Raw genomic sequence first — 24,578 nt, forward strand, 5'->3', positions numbered from 1 at the left:
TATTTGACAAATGAATGAGTATTGTGGAGATTAAATGAACTAATGTTATGCCTGGCATATACACTTAGTGGGCAAATCAAGTCTATGATAATATAATGGAAACTGTAGGCCGGGCGCAGTGGCTCACGCCTGTAATCCCAACACTTTGGGAGGCCAAGGCAGGCGTATTGCCTGAGGTCAGGAGTTGGAGACCAGTCTGGCCAACATGGTGACACCCCGTCTCTATTAAAAATACAAAAAAATTAGCCAGGCATGGCGGTGTGTGCCTGTAATCTCAGCTACTCGGGAGGCTGAGGCAGGGGAATTGCTTGAACCAGGGAGGTGGAGGTTGCAGTGAGCCAAGATCACGCCATTGCCCTCCAGCCTGGGTGACAGAGCAAGACTCTGTCTCCAAAAATAATAATAATAATAATAATAATATAATGGAAACTATAAATGAGGAAGCAAACCAAGCTGAGAGTGGTTAGTCAGGGGGCCTGTTTCCTGGAACAGATGGGCCTGAGCCTAGGATAAATGTTATTCATCAAGAAGAAATTGTAAAGGGGGAGGCCAAAAGTAGCCTGTGGTTCCATTCACAAATAACAACGGTTTTAAGACAACTTGGAAGAAGCCCTGCTAAGCCTTTACTGAAGCACTCACAGCTGAGAGGAAGGGTGGCCTCAGAGAGTATAAACCATAAACTGTTTGAGACAGGTCTCAGTCAATTTAGAGGTTTATTTTGCCAGGGTTGAGAATGTGCCTGGGAAAAAAGAGATGCAAGCTACAGTAGGATAAGCGGTCTGTGCTTTTTCCAAAAAGGGTTTTGAATACTTCAGTGTTTGAAGGGGAAAGGGCATCAGGAAGGTAAGGAGGAAAGAAAAAAAGTGGAGAGGGTAGATAGTGAGATACGTGATCACATTCTTGTGAGACTTTGATTAATGCTCACTGAATCCACATGTTACAAGTGAAAGGGGGTAGAGGAACAGTCAGTTACGCATTTGTCTGGTGTTCAGCAGTAAATCTGCATTTTACATAAGATATGAATAAACACAGAGTAGAGGAAGCAGTCAGATTTGTCTCAGGTAGGTGGAGGGATGCTTTCTAGTCTTGTCTTTGTCCTGTACCTGTGAAGAAAAGCTGTTAACTTATATTGTCAGGGTGAGATTCAACAGAACTCTGTTTTAGGGTAAAGAGTTTGGGGCGCACAAGGAATTTCCTTGTGAGCAATTTGAGGGAGCCCACCTGGGGAGATATGTGGCCTTCTATCTTTGCAACTATCCATTTAGGAACAAAAAGGAAGGCAGTTGTTGTGTGACTCAGATCCCAAGCTTAACAGTTTTTCATTTTTCTTTTCTTTTTTTTTTTTTTTTTTTGAGACAGAGTTTCACTCATGTTGCCCTAGCCAGAGTGCAGTGGCGCAATCTTGGCTCACTGCAACCTCCACCTCCCAGGTTCAAGTGATTCTCCTGCCTCAGCCTCCCAAGTAGCTGAGATTACAGGCACCTGCCACCACGCCCCACTAATTTTTGCATTTTTAGTAGAAACGGGGTTTCATCATGTTGGCCAGGCTGGTCTCAAACTCCTGACCTCGTGATCCTCCCGTCTCGGCCTCCTAAAGTGCTGGTATTACAGGCGTCGGCCACCGTGCCCGGCCCTCATTTTTTCCCTTTGACATAGTGAGCTTAGAGTCCTGAGATTTTATTTTCCTTTCACAAGAGGAAGAGCTGGTTGCTGCCCTCTTGTTCTTAGGTGAGTGAATACTTTTCTTAGAAGTGCCATGGACCCATCATTAGTCTCCAAATCCCATATAAAGGCAGAGACTTTATACAGTCTCCTTTGCTACAGTTCCAGTGCAAAATAAACTTCCTTTATTTTTTTTCACACTGCCATGAAAAATTAGAAATAAACTTCCTTTATAAATTAATTTGCTCTTTCCCACCTAAACCTCTGGAGGTAATGCAGACCATGATAATTCTCTATCTTTCCACCATCAAGGGCAGAGAGCAGGACAGCAAGCTGGCAAGACAGAAAAGAGAAATTTCTGGCAGTCAGATAGGCCTGGGTCTAGTTTCCAACTCTGACACTATCTGTGTCAATTTTAGCAAACTGTTTAATCTTTTAGAGCCTCAGTTTTCTCCTCCCTAGGAAGACTGGGTATTAAACAAGATAATATAAATAAAATGTGGAATTTCATGCCCAGTACAAAGTGAGGTCACAGTAGATTTTAGACACCTTCTCTTCATAATTACATCTTTTCACAATGTATTTTCTCTCCTAGTCTTCTGAACAACCTCATTAACACCACCCTAAGGATATAGAGTAGAGAAAACACAGTTAAAGACTCTCCCTTTGAGCAGACCCAATGAGACCTTGTCCAACTGGTCCAGCAAAAAGGGGCTGTGATATCCAATATTTATCTTGGGAGCAGGTTTTGCAGTTGCTGACATGATGAGCTATAATATGAAATTTTATCACTGATACCCAAGATGTGATGCCATCATGCATGGGGTCTCGAACATTGCTGACAATTTGAGGCCTGATAACATTAAAGGGCTACCCAGGTTCTCCTATCAGGGTATAGCAGGGTGGTATAGTGGATAATCTCCTGAAATTAAGAGTCTTGGACAGGTTCCACCAATTACCCTTATTATCAACTTTTTTGAAGAGCCCTGAAAATTACACTTTATGGACTGCCAGTTTAATTCATGAACAAAGCTCTTAAATGCTGCTAAAAATACATGGCCAAGTGCAGTGGCTTATGCCTGTAATCCCAGCACTGTGGGAGGCCAACACAGGTGGATTGCTTGAGCCCAGGAGTTCAAAACCAGCCTGGGCAACATAGAAAGGCACCATCTCCACAAAAATAGAAATAAAAAATTAGCCAAGCATGGTGGTACATACCTGTAGCCCTAGATCTTCAGGAAGCTGAAGCAGAAGGATCACTTGAGCCCAGGAGGTTGAGGCTGTAGTGAGCTATGAACACACCACTACACTCCAGCCTGAATGACAGAGCTAGACCCTATCTATCTTTCTATCTAAATTAATTAATTAATGAAAATAGAATACAAACTGGAGAACCCTATTATAATCAGCACTGTTGTCATTATTATCATATACTGCTCTGTGAATTAACATAGACCATATGTCACATCATCCTTCTGGCCAAGTTGGGTGTGTACATGTGTGTGATACACTTATACATGTAAATAACCTCCCACACACACTCACAGTCACACACACACACATACATGCACATACACACACACTTATACACATTCAAGTACACATTCATTCACACACATGCAAGCACACACACATTGTTAGCCAAAGCTTGATAACCCACACTTAGTTTTGATGAAATTAAATCCTGCCTTCAACACTTACAACGTAACCAGTCACATTATCCTCACTGCTTTTGGGCTCAGCAGTCTGCAAAGCAGAGTCTTGGAGTTATCACTTATTATTCACACCAAGGCACCTTTTTTAAGCTGATAAAAACTTTTCAATCAACAATGACTTTCATGACTTTGCTGAGTTGATATTTTATGTAAATAATCAGCAGATATAAATGACTTCAAGTAAACATAAACTCCTAAAACATCTTAGGGACACTGAAACAAAGGATTGAGAGTAAATAAAAGATTTAAAGGTTTGAATGCATATTTTAGCAATCATACAATGCCTGTTCCAAAGAATTAATTTTGACTTCCCACATCTAAGTCATTTTCATTTTTATTAGCTCTCCTCAAACAGATTTATATGATAATGGCCATTTTTCATAAGGGTAGAAAAAAGAAGGAAAAAAAAAGACTATAAGCCAAGAGAGGAAAAGAGGGAACTGCTCTTTCAGTATTATTAAATCCTAAAATAAATACAAATTAATTACTACTTCAACGTATGCCAGAACACCTAAATTTGGGGGGCTTCAAAGAAAAACCTATCTTCTTTTGTAACTCCAAGTGCAAATTTAGATTCATGAATGGCCACTCCTGGAAGCAGCAAGTCTCAGATTCTCCATGGGCAAGTCTGAATGAAAGCAAGCAATCATTTCTCCCATTAGTTAGTATTTGCCAGAATTTCTGGAGATGGGATGGCCTGAATTCATCTCTTTGGGGTATTTTCAAAGCACTACTTTAAAAAGAGTTAAAAGTGATGTGGACTCTTGTATGCTATTTCCAGGATTTACTTCATCTATTCACCTCTCATCACATGATAGCCAAGCATCTGCTCTTTTCTGGGAGAACCATTCACAGGCCCTGTTCTCAAAGAGCTCAGGCAGTCATGGGCCAGGGGACCAGCAGAAGAGTAGATCAGAAGTTACAATCCAGTGTGCAGGGCTGTGGGCGTGAGGTAGCCCAGGTAACTTACAGCAGCCTCCAAGGGACGTGAAAGAAGCTGGGATTCCAGAAGGAAGAGGGGTCATGGGTGGCTGGGAAGCCTAGTTAGTGAGCAGTCACTCTCTCTCCAGCGAGGAAAACATAAGGGAAAAATGGGGTTAAACTTCAGAACCAGATAATTATTTTAAGAGGTGCCAAATCAGGGGCAAAAGCAAGCCCCATTACAAAAAGAGGTGGTGAAAATTCATGGCAGAGGCAGGAGCATATTTAGATAACTACATTAATTCCAGTCTTGATTCTGAAAGACTGCCTTAAAAGTTGGCAATGCTTAGTGAATGGACGCTTGGCTGTTTAGCTCATATTCCAGTGAGACAATGTATGGTTCTTTTTTCTCTTTCTGGAGATAAGGTAGGAGAACCAAGCCCAATAATTCACAGGTAGAAAATGGAAGCTTAGGACTAGAACCCTTGGAGGTGACTCCCAGCCCACTGATCTTTCTCCTCCACCACACTTTCGATCCTAGGTTCATTGTTCTAAGTTTTCTCTCTGATAAAGCTGACAATTCTATTTTAATCAGCAAGAGTAGGTAACACTTTACTTTATCCCTTTTTGGCCACTCACATCACTTCTTTTAAGTGCATTAGGTTTGTTAAGTATGGTTGCTAAGACCAGGAAGTTTGTGATCTATAGAGCATGTTACTGAGAAGTCACTCCTGTTAAAGGATAATTTTTTAAATTTAAGATAAAAACATGACTCTCATGCAATATAAATTGAACACATGTCAGAATTTTTTTTTCTTGCTCAATTTCTTTTCTTTTTTTTTCTATTTTATTTTTTATTTTTTTATTTTTAATTGTACTTTAAGTTTTAGGGTACATGTGCACATTGTGCAGGTTAGTTACATATGTATACATGTGCCGTGCTGGTTTGCTGCACCCACTAACTCATCGTCTAGCATTAGGTATATCTCCCAATGCTATCCCTCCCCCTCCCCCCTCCCCACCACAGTCCCCAGAGTGTGATATTCCCCTTCCTGTGTCCATGTGATTTCATTGTTCAATTCCCACCTATGAGTGAGAATATGCGGTGTTTGTTTTTTTGTTCTTGCGATAGTTTACTGAGAATGATGGTTTCCAATTTCATCCATGTCCCTACAAAGGACATGAACTCATCATTTTTTATGGCTGCATAGTATTCCATGGTGTATATGTGCCACATTTTCTTAATCCAGTCTATCATTTTTGGACATTTGGCTTGGTTCCAAGTCTTTGCTATTGTGAATAATGCCGCAATAAACATACGTGTGCATGTGTCTTTATAGCAGCATGATTTATAGTCCTTTGGGTATATACCCAGTAATGGGATGGCTGGGTCAAATGGTATTTCTAGTTCTAGATCCCTGAGGAATCGCCACACTGACTTCCACAATGGTTGAACTAGTTTACAGTCCCACCAACAGTGTAAAAGTGTTCCTATTTCTCCACATCCTCTCCAGCACCTGTTGTTTCCTGACTTTTTAATGATTGCCATTCTAACTGGTGTGAGATGATATCTCATAGTGGTTTTGATTTGCATTTCTCTGATGGCCAGTGATGATGAGCATTTTTTCATGTGTCTTTTGGCTGCATAAATGTCTTCTTTTGAGAAGTGTCTGTTCATGTCCTTCACCCACTTTTTGATGGGGTTGTTTGTTTTTTTCTTGTAAATTTGTTGGAGTTCATTGTAGATTCTGGATATTAGCCCTTTGTCAGATGAGTAGGTTGCGAAAATTTTCTCCCATGTTGTAGGTTGCCTGTTCACTCTGATGGTAGTTTCTTTTGCTGTGCAGAAGCTCTTTAGTTTAATTAGATCCCATTTGTCAATTTTGGCTTTTGTTGCCATTGCTTTTGGTGTTTTGGACATGAAGTCCTTGCCCACGCCTATGTCCTGAATGGTAATGCCTAGGTTTTCTTCTAGGGTTTTCATGGTTTTAGGTCTAATGTTTAAATCTTTAATCCATCTTGAACTGATTTTTGCATAAGGTGTAAGGAAGGGATCCAGTTTCAGCTTTCTACATATGGCTAGCCAGTTTTCCCAGCACCATTTATTAAATAGGGAATCCTTTCCCCATTGCTTGTTTTTCTCAGGTTTGTCAAAGGTCATATAGTTGTAGGTAAGCGGCGTTATTTCTGAGGGCTCTGTTCTGTTCCATTGATCTATATCTCTGTTTTGGTACCACATGTCAGAATTTTTACATGGCTCATTAATTAATGAGAGAACCAGTAAGATGCTCCACCTTGTTCAAATGAGAACTCAATATATCACATATACATAGGCAATGAGGAATGCTGACAGGAATTTACAAATAGATGCAAAACCAGTCAGTAGTCACAGGATAAAGGGTAATAACTGACTATATTCCACCAGGCAAAATTCACTTGCATTTCTTTGGACAAAAATCATTTGCATTAATATCAGTTTTCTACGACTTGCTTGAGATGTAAAATAGCTCAAAGGCATTGAAAAAGGGGAGGTAATCTGAAAAGATATGCCAGACAGGACATCCAGATCAGTCATGTTTTTTGCCCATTTCAAAGTCTTTCATAATTTTTCCTAGCATCCTCTTGAGTTCTTTTAATAAATCTCAGAGGTTACCCAAGCAAGTAGTATTTCACAGAGGAGAAAACTTGAGTTAGAATGGTTAAGTCACTTGTTGCAAGCCATAAGAATCTCCTAAAAAATATTATTAAAATAGAGATTCCTGGGCTTCACCTAGACCTAGAGAGTCAAATCCTACTTGGAAATCTGTATGGTTAAACATCCTCCTGGATTCTGATTATCTGCACTATCTGAGAACAACTGTGACTTATCCAAAGATAGGCAGTGGGCCAGTGGCAGACTCAAAAACCAGAACAGAGGTTTCCCGATTCTGTCAATGCTCTGTGCACAGGTCTGCATTGGCTTTCTGACCTGTGACTTGTGTACATTCTAATGTCCTTCACCCTGCAAGGTTTCAAGGCAGAGTAAGACAGAATAAGGCTCCCTTGGTGTCTCGTTTCTATTCTCTAAGTACATTACTGCTTGGCAAATGCATCAACTTAATTAAAACTAAATGTAATTCTAATGCACCAATTTGATTTAAAAATAATCTTCACAGTCACCAGGACATCAAAATGCAATTAAGGCTATTTGAGGAAAGTCTCTGATGCATATTATGCTCTGATGCTGCACTATGTCAAGAAACCCAGATCTTCCCAAATGTCACTAATGTGTTTAGCAGCCTCCCTCTCACTCAAATGCCTCTCTCAATTAGGTTCTGGAGAGCGTGATCCATGACAGTTCAAGAACATTTACCAAATTCCTTCCAAATTGCCCTTCAGTTGAATGCTTTTCTCTGAGCTGGTCTATGGACTTGGGAAAGTGCAGGCAGTCTCGTGGATATCAGGCTTAAGACAAAATCAAAATGCAAATTCAGGAGTTCCTTATTACATACCCATGTGCCAAGACTGTAAAAGATTCTGGACCAAGATAATGTAAATTGGGAAATAAGTCTGGTGAAAAATTAAGTCATAGATCTAAGATTAATGGAGCCATTTGGCTGGCTCCTTTTTCTGCCCCCTTCAGCTTGGTTTTTCAAGGGTATCTATTTTTGCTGAGTGACTGGTTGCTATAAACTTGATTTAAGGTTCGTTTTGCCTAATGAATGAGAAAGGGCAGGAAATATTAAAGAGGCTCAAAATAACTATATAGTAAAGTGGGCAGTTCTGATGAGTTTTGACACGGCATGGGTGGTGCAAGAGGCAGCTTGATTTAGTGGAGTTAGTTATAGATTCAAACCTTGCCTGTAAATGGTGAAATCTCTCTTAGCCTGCCTACTTGTATGAAAATGCAACTGTTCATGACAACATTTAGTGAACATTGCCATCGCCCTCTAGGCTCAACCCTGCCAACATCTCCATTACAATCAGCCACCTGGATAATAGAATACTAGGTCCAGCTCCTGGGCCCTGATACACCTTTGTGGTCACTACGTGGAGTGGACAAGGAAGGGGAAGAGGGACAGTATGAAGAGAGGGAGAAGGTTTTCCATAGCTCCGAATCACACCAAATGTTAGCGTCTGAAGCCACTGAAGTCAAGGCTATTTCATTAACCAACCATCCCTGCCAAAAACCTAATGAGACATAAACGTAAAAGGCAATGATTAGAATAAATCTTCTAATTTACAAGTGGAAAAATGCAGGTTTACATGAAAATTAGCAATTTTAAGCCCTACTGTATATCAATCACAGTGATAAAGACTTAACTTTGAGGCCAGGCATGGTGGCTCGTGTCTGTAAGCCCAACATTTTGGGATGCTGAGGCAGGAGGATCATTTGAGGCCAAGAGTTAGAAACCAGCCTGGGCAACATCGTGAGATCCTATAAAAAATTTTAAAAGTTACCTGGGAGTGGTGTCATGTACCTGTAGTCCCAGATACTTGGGAGGCTGAGCAGGAGGATTGCTCAAGCCCAGGAGGTAGAGGCTGCAGTGACCCATGATTGCACCATTGCACTCCAACCTGGACAACAGAGTGAGACTGTCTTTAAAAAAAAGAAAAAAAAGATTTAACTTTGCAAAGTAAATATAGCTCACAATAATTTATCATGCATAATATATAAGTATATAAATATAATTGAGATAGCCAATCCTCAAAGAGACATCTATTTGGGATTTTTGTTTGGGATCAGTTCTATATTTGTTTGTCATCTCCCCACCATGCTAGCATTTGCTTCTCCCTCAGGGATGACCCTTACTTTAAACAGTTTATTGTCTTTATCCTTTGAAATTACTGACATCTTGAAGGCAGTAACTATGTCTTTACAATAACAGCCACCATCTAATGGGGGCTTATCTAAATATGCATTACAAATATTTTGTCATTTAGTCCTCAAAAACTATTGATGGGGTAAGTGCTATTATCCTAACCTTACAGATAAGAAAACCCAGGCTTAGATAATTTTTTTGATTTTTGTATCCCCCAATGCACACCCAATACCTGATGTTTTATAAACATTTAGAAAATACTTGAATGTCATAGAGTTTTCCTAGGATAAATGAGCAGAAATGGAGGAGTGAGACAAGACTCCTTTTCTTTGAATTTTAAAACATTCAGAAAGCAAAGGCCCTAGGGCATTCTGCTTTTACCATGTGCTTCCCAAAGTAGGGCCAATCTGAGGTCTCAGGCTTGTCTCAGATAGTAGAGAAAGTGTTTCTCTCAGAAGCAGTGTCCTCATCTGGAGGGTGTCATGTCTCCTCTCCTAGGAATTTGTGCTCTACTTGGGGATTGGAGAGAGGCTGGGCTGGGCGGGGGATGCCTCAGGACAACTCATACTCCTTCCTCCAAGAGCCCACCCTGGAAGATCAAACCATCTTTCTAACATCTTGCAGAATAGTTCCATGTAGCTGGCCAAGCTCAGCTCATATCATTCATACCCTCTGTGTACACTGAGTCCCTGCAGACAGTTTACCCGGTGGTGGAAGAGATAGTTCCAATGCCCATATGAAAAACTGAGAAATAAGAGAGACAGGACTGCTGAGAATGAACCCAGAAAGCAACCATTGGTTCTCACGCACATGTGTGCAAGTACACACACACTCAAAATTAAACCCTGTCCTCCTCACTGGTAAGCCATAATTCTGTAGTTGCTTTTGTTATTTTATTCTAATTCTTGTGAGCTCACAGCCCTTTCACCATTTCAAGAGTTCCTATAAATCATTATATAACTAACTTGCAAATCTTCCTCTGGGCCTATGGCAAATTTTACTGAGCAAACAAAAGCAAAAGGCCAGCTGTGGTGCTCTGACCTCTTTTCACTAAAGGAAACTGATGCTTCAATTGTTTATGAATTGCATTATACTTTACATTATGGTATACAATTGTGGATTACAATGTAAGCAAAACCTTTACCTGAATGTACAATGCTCTGATTGAACTAAGCAAAGGAAATGTTTTTTAAGTAACTGGGGGCCCATCAAGTTGGTCCCAAGAATTTGGAAATAGAGTTAAATTGTAAAATCTAGACGTAATGTAACAAGAACATAAAGTCTCCTAAAAGCAAGAGAATAACTATTAAGCCAGAGAAGGACTTTTCTCAAATGTGCCTGTAGTGTGATAACCTGAATGAAGAATTATTCCATGGAAAGGGCCTGACAGCCACAGAAGCATGAAACAACTGAGGGCAGAGTCATGGATTAGCCAAGTCTAACCTAGGGAAAGGAGAATTTTAAGCATTAGGCCACCATTCCTCTGGGACCAATGGCAAGGCTCTCCCTAAATTGAGCCAGTTGGCAGAATGTTTTCATTTGTTTCTTTGATGACATCGCACAACACACCAACACCATGGCAAGAGAAGATAACTAAATTAAGAAAGGGTTCAGAAGAAAACTCACAGTTGAGAGTGAAGGGTTGCCACTAAGGGCAACACAGAAGGTTGCTGTGGGAGTCAGGGTAACAGGAAGCTGGAGCTACAGTAGGCAGATTATGTATGGCAGGCTGTGGGGTAGGCTAGGTTTCCAGGGGCTCCCTGTAGATTGATTAATTTGAATAATTTTCACAGGTTCCAGGGCACAGGGGATGTCCCACATTATCTAGTACCTGGCTCTAGAGTGGGACATTAGGGGTGGTACAGAGTGGCCCAGAGTACAAGAGCCCTCATCAAGGAGTTGTTGGGGTGCGGACTTAATCAGCTGCTTAAGAAGGGGAACTGATCAGCCTCCAGCTACAGCCTCAAAACTGGGTCAAGACTAATTTTTAACAAATAATAATAAGCGGGCCAGGCGCGGTGGCTCACGCCTGTAATCCCAGCACTTTGGGAGGCTGAGGCAGGCAGATCATGAAGTCAGGAGTTCGAGACCAGCCTGGCCAACGTGGTGAAACCCTGTCTCTACTAAAAATACAAAAATCAGCCAGGCATGGTAGCGGGCGCCTTTCATCCCAGCTACTTAGGAGGCTGAGGCAGGAGAATCGCTTGAACCTGGGAGGCAGAGGTTGCAGTGAACCGAGATAGCACCACTGCACTCCAGCCTGGGCGACAGAGTGAAACTCCATCTCAAAAAAATAAATAAATAAATAAAATATATGTATATAAAAAATAATTAGCTATGTTACACAGAGTGGTTTCATCTTGCATGCCTACTCAGATCCACCACCTAGAGCCCAGTGTTGAAAAGGATTCTAAATCAGAAGGCAGGCTCTGTGGGAAAGAGTACTGAGATTGTTGGGTGATGCCTGGAAGGGTATGGGGGCAGTAAAAAATCCCACAAGCCACAGATTTGCTGGCCTAGATGTTAGAGAGTTACTACCTTGGATTCAAGGGCTATCCTCGAGCAAGATCCTCTCTATAGTGAAAAAGAGGCATTAGCTATCTCTGCCAGGTACTTAGAGTATTTGACTAATCTCTAGAGGAGTCTACTGGTCCTTTTTGGCTACATCTTCTAATTTCCCTCATAGTCCTTAAGCCAATTTACAATTATATACTTAATAATTATACATATGTGATATGTTTATTATTAGTATCTATTTATTAAGTTTTTTATCTATTTACTTGTTTATTGTCTATCTTTCTCACTATACTATTAGCTCTAGTGAGGATTTTATTCACCAGAGTAAACCCAGTGCCTAGTAAGATGACACTCTTTCAGAGCCCACATTCTATAAATATGTGTTGAATGAGTGGGTAAACAAAAACCAAGGAAATAATAAATGGATAAATAAATCACTCACCAAGCAATTTTCTGATCCTGGTGGAGCTCTTTTTTAGGAAAGGACAGAACCCTCATCACACTTCCAGAAGTACGTCTGGTATTTCTCATAAGATTATAGCCTGTTATCCCAGTGAGTGCCTTATTCTAATGTGTAATTCAGTTAACGAGGGTCAAGTGCTGGGGACTGTCCACCTCTAGGCACAGCCAAGAGTGAGTCTCTCAGTAGACTATAAAAATAGAGGTCGGATTGAGGCAGCACCCTCTTTCACCCTTAGGGAAAGGTACCTCCCACAGTCTGCCTCTTTCACTCTTAGGGAAAGGTACCTCCCCCAGCTTTATTCCCTATTTACAGTTTCTACCAGAGCAGCAGCAAAGTCATTGTGTTTGATACTAACTCATGGTTTCTTAGGTTACTGGTTTAAATAAAATCTGCTGGGGCTTAGAAGATTTTTCTACATTGACTTTCATCCTTGCTGCTTAATTAAATCCCTGACCTGGGAAAGAGTGATTTTCAGCCACCTCGCTTTCTGTGGCATCAGCATGAAACTGTGACTGTTGAAATACCAAAATGCCAGTTGTGCTTAATGCTGCAGGTGTGACAAGCCTGTTATATTTGGAATCCCTGATGAAGATAGATATTAACTGAGAATTGAAAATGACAGCAAAGGAGATTGGATCAGAATAGCAAAATGAATACTCAAATCTACTTTTGCTCCAATTCCTAAACATGTCAGAAAATACTTTTTTTTTTAACACATCTATAACAGTACTAGAAAACAAGACCGCATGCTAAGAGAGAACCAGAAATCTTGGGAATTTCCTCGCAGACTACAGCAAATGCAGTTGAATTGTGAACAATGAAGATGACCAGAGACCAAAGAATACTCAGGACAAAACAGCTATAGAAGGGGGAGCACATTTAAAGAGACACGGAATGCACAGGACTTCACTGAAAAGCGTGAGAGTCTGCAATGGATTGATTGCATTAATGGCCCTAATTATTCACCCCTCCCTATATTCATGCCCCTGTCATGGGACTTTGCAGTTCCTCCCAAAACAGAGGTGGACGGAGCCTGTTACCCTATCCGTTGAGTCTGAACTGGCCTTGAGACTTGTTTTGGCCAATGAAATGAAGCAAAGTGACAATGTGTCAGTTCTGGATCTAAGCCTTAGAGGCATCGTGTGCTTTGCATGTTTCCATGCACTGCTCCTGAACTTTGATCATTGCTATGAAACTGACCTTCCAAGGAATGAGAAATGTGGAATAGGGCAAAGTCACCCCAGTCACCTCAGCAAAAGCCAGCCAACACCCAGACCTGTGAGTGAGCCATTGGGGTTTTGTGGCTGTTTATCACACAGCATTACTGTGACAATACATAAGTGATACAGTCTCAACTGTATTCATAGCACCGCATTACTACTTATAATGAACAATTGGCAGCAATGATGTGGAACTCCAGAATTAAGCCAACACCTATACTCTAAAGAAAAAGAACCCATGCCTAAGGAGGGCTCTTATGTGAGCATAGAAGCCTGGGAAATAAGAACTGTGTTGAGATAACTCTGGACCTTCAGACCTTCTAGAGGGCATGGAAAAAAGGAAAAGGCAGCTCTACTTAGGAGAAAAATAAACTGACCTTTTCTCTCACCAGTGGTAAGAAAATCCTCCTTGCTACAGCTATTAGGATAGGAGGAGGAGGCGGCACCATACTGCTTATCTGCTATACGTTCAAGTATCCAAAAGGCAGGAGACGCACCAATTGACACACGCTGCTCCCTTAAACAGAGCCTGTAAATAGCCCTTGCACTTGAAAGGGAGACCCATGGCAGACCATAGGTATAGAATAGCGGAGAAGCCTGTCCACATCCACCTACCTCCATTTTCCATTTTCAGTCTTTCATAAAAAGAGATAACCAAGAAATATTAGATTTTAGAAAAAATACTTGACATAAAAAAGAAGTAATAAGATAAAGGATAGGCCAACTAATTTCAGAGGAAACAAATATTCAGTAAAAGAAAGAAATATTGTTTTGAAAATATAATAATCTCTATACAATCCATTATAACATTGCATCCATGATGGAAAGCCACTTTCAGAACTCTTTCAGAAAAGAATAAGGAAATAATGAGAAAGAAAGAAAAATTTCAGAAATAATAAAGAACCCTTAGAAACTATTTTTTTCTAAAAATGTTTTCTGAAAACTTTTTCTAAAACAATTCTCAGTATTATGATAAATAATAGAAGACAAGCCCAAATACAAAATAAATAATCAGGAAAATAAAATTGAGAAAAAAATTTAAGAACATAGAGGAAAATAAGACTGTAAGTATGTAAGAAAGACAAAAAATGTGAGGATGGATTCAGAAGGTCCAGTATGTGTTGACTAGAAGTTCCAGAAGGAAAGAAGAGAGAACATCATAGATGGGAGAAAAACACGAAAGAAATAGTAGAGAAAATTTTCCCAGTGTGAAAAATAACAGCCTTCCAATTGTCACAGCTGTGTTGAATAGAAAGAATTAAACAACAAAAACACATTAGTCTTTAGCCAAACCCAAGTAATTCTTGATGAATGATGTAGAATGTAGACACACACACACACATGCACGCATACACAAATCTAGTACAAAACTCCAATTACACCAGCATAAAAGATGGCAGACAGGAAAAATGGAGCTAAGCAAAAGTGTGCTAGGTTTTGAGAAGGTATTGGGAAGGTGTAGATAATGATAAAGATAATGACCAATTCTAGATGTCAATACTAAACAAAAAAAATACATGAACATATCTATGTATAAATGTAAGTGTGTGGGAAGGAGTCTAGAAGGACACACAGGGGACAGGAGGTAGATCATGGGGCTGAGAAGAAGGGAGATTTGTATCTTGAAATTTTGGAGCTTCATGATCATTTATGTATCAAACTACAGGTAACAGTTATTTTTGGCTGGGCTGGATGACTCACGCCTGTAATCCCAACACTTTGGGAAGCCAAGGCGGGCAGATCGTGAGGTCAGGAGATTGAGATCATCCTGGCCAACATGGTGAAACCCCATCTCTACTAAAAATACAAAAATGATCTGGGCATGGTGGCGGATGCCTGTAATCCCAGCTACTCAGGAGGCTGAGGCAGGAGAATAGCTTGAACCAGCGAGTCAGAGGTTGCAGTGAGCCGATATCGCGCCACTGCACTCCAGCCTGGCAACAGAGCGAGACTCTGTTTAAAAAAAAAAAAAGAGTTATTTTTTAAATACAGCATAAAATCATGTTTGCCTTCAATGTGTAATACAGCTATTTTCTTGGTAGGAGGAACTGGTAAAAGTTATATTTACTTTATTTCTATTTCTTTTAAGACTATTTGTGTAAATGAGAAATGATTACTCCTGACTTTAAAGTATCTTATTTTTCTTTTTTTTTCCTTTACCTAACTCATTCATTCTTCATTTTAGGCCAGGAGACATAATTACTCTTTTAGAGGATTCCAATGAAGACTGGTGGAAAGTAAGTGTTCCTCTTTCTTTAAAAAAAAAAAAGAGAAAATCATTTGGTAACTATTATAATTATAATACATGCTACAATTGTGGATGCATGCCTCCTTTTTCCTTTCAGGGGAAAATTCAAGACAGAATTGGCTTCTTTCCAGCCAACTTTGTTCAGAGACTACAACAAAATGAGAAGATTTTTAGATGTGTTAGAACCTTCATTGGGTGTAAGGAACAGGGGCAGATAACACTGAAAGAGAATCAGGTGAGTAAATCACACAAACACATTCCAGATATGAGCCAAATAGGGTGTCATTTTAATAAACTTAATAATATGTATAAATCTGAATGAGTGGGGTCACATTCAAAGTATTCACTTTGAGAAAAGTTATACTTACTCCAATGATGTCAGTGTTGTAGGAGCTAAACATGCAAACTAAAATTTTAGGACTCTCACTTGGTGATACCTGTTCATAAACGAAACGTGATAGTGGCAGGCGAGGACATCTCGTCCCTCATGCTCTTCTCGGAAGACCACCGGTCTCTGATGTGGACAGCTTCTCTCATTTGGGCTCTGAGTTAGTGTCCAACAAAGGTGTGGTTAATTCTTCAGTGCTCTCTAATGAATACTTTGTTATTAGTTGTTGCTATTAGGAAACTCTTGGGTTTTCTTATCTGGACTCCAAGTCTCTACCTATTCACTGAAGCCCATAACACCTTCATACCATTGCAAAAGACACGGACTAAATTTAGATAACCAGATACTATCTCAGGCTCATAAATGAACATCTCTATATGTCTAATCTAGAGGTGCCTGTCACCATCTTGCTCCAGGGCCATGTTGAATGTAGAGTTCTCTTTGATGCTGTCAATTTTCCTGAGAAGTAAAATGTGAACCCCTACATTTGTATGTCTTTAAGCTCCACCATCTCATGGCTGGAATGTTGATAGAGACAAAGAAACCGCATTCTCACACTTTAACTCTCTGGCCTACTCTTCCTGTCTTTGTCTTCCAGCAGAGAGAGGCCTTCCTACCCTGCCTTCTTCTCTGACTGCAGCTCCCCTCAGGTCATGTCCTGTGTCCTCACTACAGAGTAAAATAATATGCTTGGACTTACGGCGGGGCTCGGTGGCTCACGCTCGGTGGCTCACTCCATCAAGAGATGGAGACCATCCTAGCCAATATGATGAAACCCCGTCTCTACTAAAAATACAAAAATTAGCTGGGCGTGGTGGCACACATCTGTAATCCCAGCTACTTAGGAGGCTGAGGCAGGAGAATCTCTTGAACCAGGGAGGTGGAGGCTGCAGTGAGCCGAGATCGTGCCACTGCACTCCAGCCTGGTTTGTTCTTGATATATTAGTGGAGGATTTGGGGAATTAAAAATTTATTTCCTCTCCCAATAAAGTCTCACAGAGGACTTTAATTTTCAACTTTGGAAGTCAAAAATCTTTCCTCTGTTTCTTTCTGCATTCTTGGTATAAGAATTTTATTATTTCCCAAGGTAATGAATGCCTGAAGTTGAAATTGATAAGGCTCGCCCTACAAGGAAGTTCACAATGAAAAAGGCATTAATAATTTTAATACATCTCTGTTCAACAGAGTTGCCGAAAACACATCTTGAATGCCTTTTTTAGGATTGCCTCAAAGATAGTTTCTAAGTCACACAAGAAAATCAGTCATTACCTTAAAATTATAGCTGATTTGTAATTTTAAAAATTGCTTTGCCCCACTTAATCAACCATTGTATAGTCCACATGTAGCTTTAACTGACTTTATCATTTTCAAACTAACAAATATATCCTCAAAGAATAATAATTCACCTTTTCTTTTTTTTTTTTTTTGAGACGGAGTTTCACTCTTGTTGTCCAGGCTGGAGTGCAATGGCGCAATCTCGGCTCACAGCAACCTCCACCTCCCAGGTTCAAGCCATTCTCCTGCCTCAGCCTCCGGAGCAGCTGGGATTACAGGCATGAGCCACCACGCCTGGCTAATTTTTTTATATTTTTAGTACAGTCAGGGTTTCTCCATGTTGGTCAGGCTGGTCTCAAACTCTGGACCTCAGGTGATCCACCCGCCTCGGCCTCCCAAAGTGCTGGGATTACAGGCGTGAGCCACCGCACCTGGCTGATTTACCTTTTCTTTATGGCTATTCAAAAGAATCTTTAAAAGGAAAAATCTAAAGAAAAATGATAATATGGAGGACAGCTTTTTTAAAAAAATGTAACTCACCCTCCCTTTAAATTCAAGTAAATGAAAATCATTGAAAACAAGAGACCAATAATTCTGAGTATTATTTTCCCTATATATTTTAACAACGGTGGAGATGGAGTCATTGAAACTGGCACTTTCATAAATGCTGGGAGACATTAGTCCACTCATTTGGATACTGATTTGGTACCATGTATTTAGAGCCATGAAATTGCTCAACTTCATGAATACAGTAATTCCATTTTCTGTAATGTATGCAAGAAAATAACCTAAAGTAAACAGGGGGAGACTTTATGCAAAAAGACAGTCATCAGAGTGATATTCATGATGGTGAGAATTAGGAACAACTGCACAAACAACGGAAGTGATTAACTCAATGACAATATTTTCTTTAATGGACAACGTTAGGACCCCAAGCAATTTTGATGGTGTTATGATAATATTATGGAATTGGAATAGTGGAATCCGAACCCAGATCCCAGTCACTGTTCTCCCAAGATAAACACAAACAGAGAGATGCAGACGGGGCCTGAAGCCCTGTTTTCATTCATGGAACCATAGTAAACCAGACAGAGTACCAGATGTGATCTAGAGACCTAAGAGGCCTCACCACAGCCCACCCACCTTACCACCACCACCATGGGCTGGTCTGAATCTGAGGATCTAATGGTACCAGATGCCCCATGGGAGAAAGGGAGCAGAAAGGACTGCGGCAAAACTGGCATAAGATGGCCCGATTCCCTCCCAGAAGGAACAAGAGAGGAGGAAGCTTTAAGAGACAGTGAGAAACCCCTGGCACCTGTGGTGCAATTAGATCTTCTGCCTTTGGAGAAGTGAGGAGAGACCTAGGAGAGAGGGCAAATATCTTCAAATATTGTGTCACCATCTTAAATGATGGCTTCATAAACCATGAACAAATAAATATTAATGATACAATGGTAGTAAAAAACTTAATGGCTTTGTTCTCTTCCATTTAAATTACTTTCATGGTATATTTTACAAAAATAAAATTTAAAAGTAGCACAATTTAAAATATTCAATCTTGTCTTTTGAATCTAATAACATAAAGGTACACAGTGTTGCTGTGGTTTTCCTGGGCCTCAACTTTGCACATGTGTACACAAATGCACACACACACACAACACACACATCACCATATCCAACAATTGCTATATCAAATTGCATTATCTGCTGCTGCTTATGTAGATGCAATAACCCCAAGAGGTGTATGCCATCTAACGATTTTTGGTTGTTAAAATCTCTAATATCCTTAGGAAATTGGGTCACTGGGCTCTATGGTTTCACACTGGTTTTACAGTTTTACTTGAAATTGACATACTTCCCTTTTATAAAAATTGCTTATATGATATGCCCACTTTAGGACACATTGCATTTTGTAAATTGCACAAGCTCTCTTTCATCCAGTTGCTTGTAGACAGACTCTATGTTTAAAAAGATCAAAAGTCATCAATGTGCTGACATGAAATATACCTCACTCAAGAGCACCCGATCCTTCATTTTCTGCCCAAAGTTGTTTGTTCCCCCTGGGGCTGTTATTTGCCAACCTATCACTTGCCTGCACACTCCCCAAAGAGGTAACAGCAGAAGCCAGCATCTGCCTATAAAGAGCAGTGGCATCCGAAGATTCCCCTTAATGACAATACCCCTGGAAACCTACTAGCCCTACCCCTGGAAGACTGCACTGACCACTCTGTCTCCCATAAAAGTATATGCAAACCCCACATGACTATTCCTTTTTGGATGTGATGACCTGTTTTGGGGTCTGCTTTTTGAAAGAGAACATTTTATCTCTAGCCCCTGGCTCACAGAAAAGGAAAGAACAAATTAATACTGTCTTAAACATTGTCACAATAATAATTGTTTTAAGAATCATAATTATTAGTCATTATTTAATGTCATACAGACACACTGTATAAATAAAGTTTATACACATGCCCTGTGAATTTTATGGATTCATTATTTCTATTTTATAAATGAGAAAACAAACACTCGTAGAGGTTATGTGTCTTGCTCAAGGGGCAAAAGCCTAGTAAGTGTCCAGGATGGAACATAAACACAGGTCTGCAAACCCCAAGTCAAGGCTTTCCACTAGCCATGTGCCCTGAACAATGCGGAAAGAACTCTGAACAGTAAAGAGCAGCTTGGTTCCCAAGGATGAAGAGTGTCATAAAGGCAGCTGTCTTGGGACCAAAAGACTCCTTGAATACAAGTTCTTGCTCATGTGGGCTCCCTATTGGGTCATTCTTGATTCCAGGCAAAGGCATCATCATCAGACTGACACCCCATCTCTGATGCGATACACAACTCGCAAAGCAAATGGGCACTTTTTCCAGCTTGATTCCATGCCAACACTTCAACCTTCCCCAAGTTTACCCAACTGTATCCTTCCTGTTCCAAAAATTTGGAAAGTCTTTGAATAAAATAAATTTGGGAAGAATGTTCATCTTTATTGGCAAAGTGTTACTCAATAATCTTGCTAGCATGTTTTTTTTTTCAGAATAATCTTATGCTTTCCCATTTGAGGTCAAACATTGTTTTTATGTTATTAAAATCCAATCAGTGAAACCAGAAGGCAAATTAAAATTTGCTCAAGTTGATCAATTTCTACAAGCAGAACATCTGTTCAGTGACTCCCACCAATTCCTTGGCATATTCTCCACAATTTTTTTTCTGGGAATGGGCCTCATACCTGCATTCTCTGCCCTCATGGTTAAACTGAATCTGCTAGGGTTTGGGGTGTGGAGGAGGTAAGGCAAACAATTCAGCCTCTTCAGCTAGACACGTTCAAGATGCAACAGAGCATTTCAGCCTGAACCTGGAACCAAATGAGTCTGCTCATAATTATTGTCTTCTTTTATTTTAGGTTCAGGGGTACAACATGTGCAGGTTTCTTATATAGGCAAATTGCATGTCACAGGGGTTTGGTGTACAGATTATTTCACCACTCAGGTAATAAAGATAGTATCAATTTTTTAAATACATCAGCCATTTCAAAGAAAAAAATGCCTTTTAAAAATCAATTTTAGAAACAAATTTCAAAATTTGTCTCCACTTTAGTGTCCTAAGTTATTTTAGGTTGAAGATTTCAAAATATGCTTGTTAATTGCAGGGAGTATGTAATAGAAAGAGCACAGATACTAGTGTCATACAGAAATGGATCTATATCCTGTGTGATTTTGACAAAGTAGCCTCTGAATGTCAACCTTCTCATCAGCATAGTAGCATCTCTCTCTTGAACTTGATGTGAGAGTTAAATGTGCTTACCTATATAAAGCCTTAGCACAGTGCCTGGCCACCACAAATGCATAGCAGAAGTCATTTTCCTGGCTACCGTTATCACTAAAGAGTAAAGCCTAAATGAGGAATTCATCTGCAGTGGTTAATGCCACCTAAACTTACCCAGTAAGCACCAGAAAATAGCCAATATGATATTTATAACCCTACAAATATAAAGAGACAAATGGACATTAACAAGAAAATAAAAGAAATTTGATTCTAAAGATAAATGCAATGCACATCTTTGATTAAATCACATTTTCTACTTCTGGGGTTAATCTGTCTCATAATTATTGTATTTTTTTTTTGCAGAGCTCTTGTTTCCAAATATAATTAAGTTATCCATTTGTTATGAACACAATGAGAGTTTACATTGATACAAGTATGTTTTCTGTTTCCTCCTCCTTTTCCTCCTCTTCCTCCTCCTCCTTGTTGTTCTTCTTCATCTTCTTTTTGTGAGGCAGGGTCTCACTCCCTAGGCTCAGGTAATTCTCCCACCTCAGCCTCCCAATCAACTGGGACCACAGGTGTGCACCACCATGCCCAGATGATTTTTGTATTTAATGTAGAAGTGGGGTTTTGACATGTTGCTCAGGCTGGTCTCGAAGTCCTAGGCTCAAGTGATCCCCAGCCTCTCAAAGCACTAGGATTACAGGCATAAGCCACTGCACCTGGCCTCTTCATTTTTAAATTTTAAAATGTATCCTTATTAAATCGACTTTAAAATACCATAAAACATTTCTTTAATGGGAATAACATTGAATCTATAAATTACTTTGGGGAGTATGGCCATTTACATGATACTTTTTCTTTCTATCCATGAGCATGGGATGCTTTTCCATTTGTTTATGTCCTCTCTTACTTCCTTGAGCAGTGGTTTGTAGTTCTCCTTGAAAAGATCCTTCACTCGCCTTGTTAGCTGTATTCTAGGTATTTTAGACTCTTTGTAGCAATTGTGAATGGGAGTTCATTCACGATTTGGCTCTCTGCTTGTCTGTTGTTGGCGTATAGTAATGCTTGTGATTATTGAACATTGATTTTGTATCCTGAGACTTTGCCAAAGCTGTGAATCAGCTTAAGAAGCTTGGGCTGAGATGATGGAGTTTACTCGATATAGGATCATGATATCTGCAAACAGAGACATTTTGACTTCCTCTCTTCCTATCTGAATACCTGTTATTTCTTTCTCTTGCCTGATTGCCCTGGCCAGAACTTCTAATACTATGTTGAGTAGAAGTGGTGAGAGAGGGCATCTTTTTGTGCCAATTTTCAAGGAGAATGCTTCCAGCTTTTGCCCATTTGGTATAATATTGGCTGTGGGTTTGCCATAAATGGCTCTTATTATTTTGAGGTACGTTCCTTCAATACCTAGTTTATTGAGAGTTTTTAAAATGAATGGACGTTGAAATTTATTGAAGGCCTTTTCTGCATCTATTGAAATAATCATGTGGTTTTTGTCTTTAGTTCTGTTTATGTGTGAATTACATGTATTGATTTGCATATGTTGAACCAGCCTTGCATCCCAAGAATGAAGCCAACTTGATCATGGTGAATAAGCTTTTTGATGTGCTGCTGGATTCAGTTTGCCAGTATTTTACCAAGGATTTTTACATCGATCTTCATCAGGGACATTGGCCTGAAGTTTTCTTTTTTTGTTGTATCTCTGCCAGGTTTTAGTACCGGGATGATGCTGGCCTCATAAAATGAATTAGGGAGGGGTCCCTCCTTTTCAATTGTTTGGAATAGTTTCAGAAGAAATGGTACCAGCTCCTTTTTGTACCTCTGGTAGAATTCAGCTGTAAATCTGTCTGGTGCTGGGCTTTTTTTGGTTGGTAGGCTATTTGTTACTGCCTCAATTTCAGAACTTGTGATTGGTCTATTCAGGGATTCAACTTCTTCCCAGTTCAGTCTTGGGAGGGTGTATGGCCATTGACATTCTTCACAGAATTAGAAAAAAAAAACTACTTTAAAATTCTTATGGAACCAAAAAAGAGCCTGTATAGACAAGGCAACCCTAAGCAAAAAGAACAAAGCTGGAGGCATCCCACTACCTGGCTTCAAGCTATACTACAAGGCTACAATAACCAAAACAGCATGGTACTGGTACAAAAACAGATACATAGGCCAATGGAACAGTATAGAGGTCTCAGAAATAAGACCACACATCTACAACCATCTAATCTTTGACAAATCTGACAAAACCAAGCAATGGGGAAAGGAGTCCCTATCTAATAAATGGTGCTGGGGAAGTGGGCTAGCCATATGCAGAAGATTGAAGATGGACCCCTTTCTTACACCTTATACAAAAATTAACTCAACCATTCAGGACATAGGCACAGGCAAAGACTTCCTGACCAAAACATCAAAAGCAATTGCAACAAAAGCAAAAATTGACAAATGGGATCTAATTAAACTAAAGAGCTTCTGCACAGCAAAAGAAACTATCAGAGTGAACAGACGGCCTACAGAATGGGAGAAAATTATTGCAATCTACCCATATGACAAAGATCTAATATCCAGAATCTATAAAGAACTTAAACAAATTTACAAAAAAACAAGAAAACAAAAAACAAAAAAAAACAACCCCAATAAAAAGTGGGCAAAGGACATGAACAGACACTTCTCAAAAGAAGATATTTATATGGCCAGGAAACATATGAAGAAAAGCTCAACATCACTGATCATTAGAGAACTGAAAATCAAAACCACAAAGAGTACCATCTCACTCCAGTCAGAATGGTGATTATTAAAGAGTCAAGAAACAGCAGATGCTGATGAGGCTGTGGAGAAATAGGAATGCTTTTATACTGTCGGTGGGAATGTAAATTAAACCACTGTGGAAGATAGTGTGGCAATTTCTCAAAAACCTAGAACCAGAAATACCCTTTGATCCAGCAATCCCATTACTGGGTATATACCTAAAGGAATATAAATCATTTTATTATAAAGATAAATGCATGCATATGTTCATTGCAGCACTATTCCCAATAGCAAAGACATGGAATCAACCCAAATGCCCATCAATGAAAGACTGAATAAAGAAAATATGGTACACATACACCATAGAATACTATGCAGCCATGAAAAGGAATAAGATCATGTCCTTTGCAGGGACATGGATGGAGCTGGAAGCCATTATCAAACTAATGCAGGAACAGAAAACTAAACACTGCATGTTCTCAGTCATAAATGGGAGCTGAACAATGAGAACACATGGACACAGGGAGGGAACAACACACACTAGGGCCTGTTGGGGCAGGGGCGTGGTGGCGTAGTGAGAGGGAGAGCATCAGGATAAAAATATAATGCACATGGGCTTAATACCTAGGTGATGGGTTGATAGGTGCAACAAACCACCATGGCACACATTTACTTATCTAACAAACCTGCACATCCTGCACATATATCCTGGAACTTAAAATAAAAATTTTAAAAAAGAAAACAAAAAATACTGATCTAAAAAGTGGACTTTAAAATACTTAGGAAAATTAACTAAGTCCATAAATTGAATATTTATGTGGAATTCAGTCTATTTTACTCTAGTTGACCAA

The 24,578-nt window shown here is 39.8% G+C and overlaps 1 protein-coding gene across 3 annotated transcripts in view; it reads left to right on the forward strand.

Moving 5' to 3' along the window:
* Nucleotides 1-24,578, forward strand: part of STAC (SH3 and cysteine rich domain) — a 172,589-nt gene that overhangs the window by 135,000 nt on the left and 13,011 nt on the right. For all 3 annotated transcript variants that reach the window (XM_055109641.2, XM_003826119.4, XM_003826118.5), the window contains 2 exons: nucleotides 15,486-15,537; nucleotides 15,646-15,783. In XM_055109641.2, coding sequence (XP_054965616.1) covers nucleotides 15,486-15,537; nucleotides 15,646-15,783 — 190 coding nt within the window. The remainder of the gene's footprint in view (nucleotides 1-15,485; nucleotides 15,538-15,645; nucleotides 15,784-24,578) is intronic.

The sequence above is a fragment of the Pan paniscus genome, chromosome 2 (assembly GCF_029289425.2).
Source record: "Pan paniscus chromosome 2, NHGRI_mPanPan1-v2.0_pri, whole genome shotgun sequence".
Taxonomy (NCBI): domain Eukaryota; kingdom Metazoa; phylum Chordata; class Mammalia; order Primates; family Hominidae; genus Pan; species Pan paniscus.